The following is a 7,109-nucleotide window of genomic DNA, read 5'->3' as shown; positions in this document are numbered from 1 at the left end:
GCAGTGGTGCGATCTCGGCTCACTGCAACCTCCGCCTCCTGGGTTCAAGCAATTCTTCTGCCTCAGCCTCCCAAGTAGCTGGGGCTACAGGCGCACACTACCACGCCCAGCTAATTTTTGTATTTTAGTAGAGACAGGGTTTCACTATGTTGGCCAGGCTGGTCTTGATCTCTTGACCTCGTGATCTGCCCGCCTTGGCCTCCCAAAGTGCTGGGATTACAGGCGTGAGCCACTGTGCCTGGCCTGTCCTTTTGTATGCTTAACCCTGTACTATACAGTGGGCATGGATTATTTTAATAATCAGAGAAGTTAAAGAGATATTTCACTGGCTTTAGAGCCCAGCGGTTAGCCTGGGGAAGTCCTTGCTCACAGGTAAGGCCCCTTGGTTAGCCTGCCCACTGTGCTTTCAGCCAACTGTGCTCAGAGGTGCAGGAGAGCGGGGGTCACTGGCTGGCAGGGTACTCGCCTGAAAAGGCCAGACAAGAGGTGTGGAGCCACAGGGGCTCCAAGGCAGAGGCCTGGGATCTAGGGAGAGTCACTCAGTCTTTCCCTTCCCTTCCCTGTGTACAGGAGCGTCAGCAATGAGCACCTGACATTCATTATTGAATTTACTCATAACAAGAAAACCCGATAATAACCCAGGCTGGTTGTGGGGCTGAAACGGTGGACCTAAGTGCTCACATCTCAATTCCCATTGTGGAAAGCATGGAAGGCATTTGGGGAATGAATGCATTGGGGGGCAGGGCAGTTAGTGGGGGGCCTTACCTGTGAGCAAGGACTTCCCCAGGCCATCGGGTTGAAGACGCACAGCATGGCCAAAGTCACAGAGGGCTGCATGGCTCCCATCACTGGACAGGAGCACGTTGTCAGCTGCCAGGCCGCCCCAGGGAGGAAGAGCAACAGGTGAGTCATGCCGGGTCCCAGCCCACCCAGGCTCGGTTTGGCCTGCCCTCCAGTGACATAATTTTCTGGCTGACCCCATGTGGCAGCTGCTGCTTCTGACTTAGTTTCATTAGTCGTGGAGGAAGGGAGGAGGGCGTCAATTCAGGCTAGAGGCAGGTGGGATCTCTGAGGGCGAGGGGACAGGAGCAGGGTTTACTCTGGGGAATGCTGCCACTCTGCTCACCTGCCCCAACCCCATGCCAGGGGTCACCAGTGGGTGGGAGCTTGACCTTAGGTTCTCCATGGCTTAGAGAGCATCATTCCCCTTCCTTCAGGCACAGCCCTGTCAGCCTGACTCGGGCCCGCCACTGGAGATGACCAGGCCAGCCCAGAACTGGGAGATCAGGCAGGATGGTGTGAGGGAAGAGCCTGAGCGGGAGCAGGGCTTCGGGGCCTGAGCCTTACCTTTGACGTCCCCATGCAGAATCCTTCGTGAGTGGAGGTATTCCAGCCCCTCCAGGGCCTGGCCCAGGTAGTAGAGGGCCCGGTCCTCCGGGAGACGGCCCTGCTCCTTGACCAGTTGGCCCAGGGAGCCACCTAGGAGACCAAGGGTCAGGCTTTACATGAAGCTTGCCCTGGCCTCCATGCCAGCCAAGGGCAAGAGCACAGGGCAAGTGGCGGACAGCAGGACTTTCCTGCAGATGCTGCAGGGTCAAGGTTCACCATGGATGGATCAGCGACCAAGGGCAACTTGGGCAAGACTCGGGGGAACCTTGGCCCTCAATCTGAAGAAAGAGTGGGACTTGGCTCCTTACCTTCCAGCAGCTCCATGAAGATGTTGACCCAAGGTCCTTCCCTCACAGCTCCATACAAAGGGACAATTCTGGGCGAGGTCAGTCCTGCACATGCCATCAGCTCCTCTGCCCGAAACGCTTCCAGCCGCACCTGCAAGGGCCCAGAGGCAGCTGTGAGACAGGGTGAGGGGACCAGAGCAGAGTCCCTGGATCCTGTCAGGACGCTTGGTGCTCCATACACAGAGGCTGCTGATGTTTCCAGTGGTGATGCAGGGGTCTGGGGGGCCTGCTGGACCCTCAGAGGCGGAATTGTGTATCCCATGCTCTTAGTATCAGGAGCAACTTCTTGTACTTAAAGTTCTGCATTGCTGACCGTGTGCAAAAACAGCCATACTACATCCCTCATCCAGGCTGCTGGCACGCTGCCGCCCTCATATCTGCCAAACGCAGAACATTTTTTCTTCCAGCTAAATGTCTGAGCAATTTCTAGGATGTGGGACCTTTTGCTTATCAGCATCCATGTCTACTCTCAGAAGCTGGGTTTCTGACTTATCGATCAAGAACCAAGATTTGGATGGACTCCATCAGGTGCCCTTTTTTCTTTTTTTTCTTTTCTTTTTTTTTTGAGACAGAGTCTTGCTCTGTCGCCCAGGCTGGAGTGCAGTGGCATGATCTTGGCTCACTGCAACGTCCACCACCTAGATTCAAGCGATTCTCCTGCCTTAGCCTCCCGAGTAGCTGGGACTACAGGCACACACCACCATGCCCAGCTAGTTTTTATTTTTAGTAGAGATGGGGTCTTACCACGCTGGCCAGGCTGGTCTCACCAACTCCTGAACTTGTGATCCACCTGTGCTGGCCTCCCGAAGTGCTGGGATTACAGGTGTGAGCCATCATGCCTGGCCTCGACACTTTTCTTAACTCTTAAAATTATATTTATTTCCCAGAGGACTAAAACGTGCACATAGACAGGGCAGTGTTTATTCTGTTTGCAGTTGTCTCCCGGCATCTGGGGACATAAGGAGGCTCTGTGGAGGGGTTTGGCCAAGGCCACTCCCACTGCCAACTGGTAGGTCCGGGATCCTCCACTCCTTTCTGGAGGGACCAGACACTTGATGGGAGGAAATAGGCCTTGGATATAAACATCTTGGGCTTAGATCCTGGCTCGGCCTTTTAAAATAAGGCAGCACACTTCCCATCCATGTGTTTCCATATCCAAACAGCAGGGATGGTCGTATCTGCTCCAGGGTAAAGCAAGGATTTGGAAGGATGGTAACCAACACCACGCCTGGCAACCAGTGGGCACTCGGGAAATGCTAGCTCCTCAGTTCCTCCAGCTCACATCAGAGACGCTGATTCTTAGAGTGACACTCAGATATATACATATATATTTTTTGAGACGGACTCGACGGACTCTCACTCTGTTGCCCAGGCTGGAGTGCAGCGGCACAATCTCAGGTCATTACAACCTCTGCCTCCTGGGTTCATGCAATTCTCCTGCCTCAGCCTCCTGAGTGGCTGGGATTACAGGCAACCGCAACCACACATGGCTAATTTTTTGTATTTTTAGTAGAGATTGGGTTTCACCATGTTAGTCAGGCTGGTCTCAAACTCCTGACCTTAAGCGATCTGCCGGCCTTGGCCTCCCAAAGTGCTGGGATTACAGGCGCGAGCCACCGCACCTGGCTGCCTCTTCGACTTCTTAATAGAGACTTGTCCTCCTTCCCAGCTGCTAATGGTTCTCATGTAAGCCTTAAGTGGCATCGCCAGGGGGCGCTGGCAGTAACAGAACCAGCTTGGAAGAGATCTCCACAGACTTGCTGACTTGGCAAACAGCTCTGATGCTGTGGGGTTTTTGGACTTTTGCCTATCAGTGGAAAATGTCGCCCTTCAGGTTACCTAATATCTGGTTTGGTTAATCACCTCCCATGAACTTTGACTCTGTGTTTCCAGATCTGTTTAAAAAGCCCCTGAACCTGAGTTGGAACTAATTCAACCACAGGACTTGTTAGCAAATGTCTTCGGCCTAACGACTCCCAAAGTGAGCTGAGGCAGCCCGGGGCACCGCAGAGAACTCAGAAGGGTGCCAAATGGATATCTGACACTGAGAAACAAGCTACCACAACATCGGCAGGACACTGCGTAAACTACTCGCTCGAGACAGTTCAGCTTGAAAGTTCGATCACGCAGCATTCCCTTTGATAATGTATCTCTATGAAGCCAGGTTTTTGGAGGTCACTGTGATTAAAAGTACTTTAAGGAGAAAATGTGTAATAGGAAATAAAGGTGGTGGTGTCCTATCTGATTTCAAGGGTTGAAATGCACAACAAGGCATACATCCCATTAATAATCTGGCTGTTTGCAAATGGAACAACTCTTTTTCTTTCAACTTATGTGTTGCTTTTCAAATGGCTACTAAGTTGTCAGGATAAAGACTTATTATTTGACCTCATTGCTTCATAAACAGAACTGTTGGGTGTTTGTTTTGGCCTGGGTTGCGCTGAAACAATGACTGAGATATTAACAGGGCTGTGATCCAAAAGAGTTGGGGAAACTTGGCTTTAACTTTGTAGAAATCTGTAAGTCCTCTTAGAGTGTCCTGGCCATGCTAAAAATATTTCCAATCACCCAGACCAAAGCTGGTGGGAGGAGGCACTTCAAAACACAAGGTGCTTTAGAAGTCTGTGCCAGTGGAGAAAGCAGCCCAGCTTTCCAGGTCAGGCTGGCTGCCCATCTGGCCAACCCTCCTCTCTGAACTTCCGTGTTCCTCATCTGTAAAATGAGGGTGCTGGACTGAGATGAGGGAACTACGATCTAATGTCCACTTATCAATTTCCCAGGCACTGGTGAAGGTTGATCCTTTCTTCCTTCCTTTCTTTTCTTCATTTGTTCTCTCTCTCTCACTTTGCTCTTCTTGCCCAGGCTGGAGTGCAATGCCGCAATCTCAACTCACTGCAACCTCTGCCTCCCGGGTTCAAGCGATTCTCCTGCCTCAGCATCCTGAGTAGCTGGGATTACAGGCGCCTGTCACTACACCTGGCTAATTTTGTATTTTTAGTAGAGATGGGGTTTCTCCATGCTGGTGAGGCTGGTCTCAAACTCTCGATTTCAGTTGATCTGCCCACCTCAGCCTCCCAAAGTGCTGGGATTACAGGTGTAAGCCACTGTGCCTGGCCCGGTGAAGCCCTTTCTAAGCATTAGTTATTTAGATCTTATAATAGTCTATAAGCTCGTGGGATCATTATCATTATTTTATAGATGAGGAAGCTGAAGCCTGGACAAGTAATTAGCCCAAGGTCACTGGGTATAAAGGATCACAGCCAGTCTTTTACTTGGGCAAGTCTGACTCCTGAGCTGCCACCAGCTACTCTGCCTCCTGAAGGCCTTTCCATGCTGATCTTTTTTTTTTTTTTTTTTTTCTTGAGACAAGTTCTCGCTTAGTTAGCCAGGCTGTAGTGCAGTGGCACAATCACAGCTCACTGCAGCCTTGACCTTCCTGGGCTCAAGCAATCTTCCCATCTCAGCCTCCCAAGTAGCTGAGACTATAGGTGCCATGCCCAGCTAACTTTTGTATTTTTTGTAGAGATGGGGTTTCGCCATGTTGCCCAGGCTGGGTCTTGAGCTCCTAGGCTCAAGTGATTCTCCCACGTTGGCCTCCAACATGTTGAGATTACAGGCATAAGCCACTGTGCGTGGCCTCCATGCTAATGTTTTAAAATACATTCAGGAGCGAGTATCCCCAGGTGGCAGCACTTTCAGCAATGAGCCTACTGCCTGATCCAGAAGCCACTTCCTCCCCTCAGCTGCCTGCACGCTGGACACTGGGGACCACTTTTTCCTCCTTGAACTTCCCTCTTGTTTTCTTTGGTATTCTTATCTGTTTTATTCCATCAATTAAAAAAGGCGTAAGAGTGATTCTATAAATTCTTTTGAAGATTTCAGGAACATAAACTATGTGAAAGGAACTGCCACAGTACTGAGCACAGATGCCCAATGAATATTAGAGGGTCCTGCCTTGTTTTCTCATCACCATCGAGGTATCTCCCCTTGATCTCTGTGCTGTTTTCCTCCTAAACACGTGTCCAGGACTGAAGGCTGCTCACCTTTGCCCCAATATAAATGTTTATCCCTCATTACAACTCCAGTTCCTTCAGGTCAGGCCTATGGATTTCACATCTCTGTCCCCAGCCCCTGCAGTGTCTGGCACAGAGCAGGTGCTTGGTGACAGCTGGGTTGACTTGGCCAAGGCCACATTATTTCAGATCAGCGGCAGAGCCAAAGCAGAGCTCCCAGAACTCCACACTTGAGCCAGATGTTCTAAAAGGAGTGATTCTTAACCCTTTTTGGGCTACAGACCCCTCTGAGAATCTGGTAAATGATATGAACTATTCTTCAGAAATGTGTGATTGCCCATACATGCAACACACAAACACTTTTTTTTTTTTTTTTTTTGAGATGGAGTCTTGCTCTGTTGCCCGGGCTGGAGCGCAGTAGCACAATCTTGGCTCACTGCAACCTCTGCTTTCTGAGTTCAAGCAATTCTCCTGCCTCAGCCTCCCGAGTAGCTGGGATTACAGGCATACGCCACCACACCTGGCTAGTTTTTAAAACATTTTTGGGATTTCGCTATGTTGGTCAGGCTGGTCTCAAACTCCTGACCTCAAGTGATCTGCCTGCCTTGGCCTCCCAAAGTGCTGGGATTACACCTGTAATCCCACTTTGGGAGGCCAGATCAAGCCACCACACCCGGTTTGATCTTACTTTTAATTGCAAACAAATATAGGCTCATTATAAAATAATTCAAATGATTCCAAAAAAGCGCAAAGTCTCCATTCCCCAATAGTATTCTCAGAGGTAACTGCCCTTTGTCAGACATCTTTCTAGACTTTTAAAATTTCTTTTTTATTTCTTTTTTTTAAAAACTTTTTTGTAGACATGGAATCTTGCTATGTTGCCCAGGCTGGTCTACAACTCCTGGCCTCAAGCAATCCTCCCACCTCAGCCTCCCAAAGTACTGAGATTACAAGCATGAGCCACTGTACCCAGCCTGGACTTTTTATGTGTGTGTAAACAAGTAGTTGTTTTTTCCATTAAAAAGGGATCCTGGTGGGGCACACCTGTAATCCCAGCACTTTGGGAGGTTGCCCAGGAGTTTGAGGCCAGGCTGGGCAACAGAGTGAGACCCTGTCCTCTACAAAAAATAAAAAATTAACTGGGTGTGGTGGTGGCTGTCTGAAGTCACAGCTACTTGGGAAGCTGAGGTGACAGGGTTGTTTGGGTCTATAGGGGCTGACGCTGCAGTGGGCTGTGATCATTCCACTGCATACCAGCCTGGACAAAAGAGCAAAATCCTGTCTCCAGAAAAAAAAAAAAAAACAAAAAAACAGCCTCAAAGCCTGGACCCATGGCCAATCAGCACGTGGATCAGGATGT

General features: G+C 50.0%; 1 protein-coding gene across 1 annotated transcript in view; it reads right to left on the bottom strand.

Moving 5' to 3' along the window:
- MAP3K14 (mitogen-activated protein kinase kinase kinase 14) overlaps positions 1–7,109 on the bottom strand; it is a 52,413-nt gene that overhangs the window by 10,433 nt on the left and 34,871 nt on the right. Inside the window, exons 7-9 of the mRNA XM_032270019.1 lie at positions 1,698–1,827; positions 1,348–1,479; positions 766–870 (exon numbers count right to left, since the gene is read on the bottom strand). Of these exons, the coding sequence (XP_032125910.1) occupies positions 766–870; positions 1,348–1,479; positions 1,698–1,827 (367 nt within the window). The remainder of the gene's footprint in view (positions 1–765; positions 871–1,347; positions 1,480–1,697; positions 1,828–7,109) is intronic.

Source organism: Sapajus apella, unplaced genomic scaffold (assembly GCF_009761245.1).
Source record: "Sapajus apella isolate SASKATOON/1434 unplaced genomic scaffold, GSC_monkey_1.0 scaffold201, whole genome shotgun sequence".
In the NCBI taxonomy this organism is placed as follows: domain Eukaryota; kingdom Metazoa; phylum Chordata; class Mammalia; order Primates; family Cebidae; genus Sapajus; species Sapajus apella.
The sequence above is the reverse complement of the archived record's forward strand: the minus strand, read 5'-3'. Positions and strand labels throughout refer to the sequence as shown.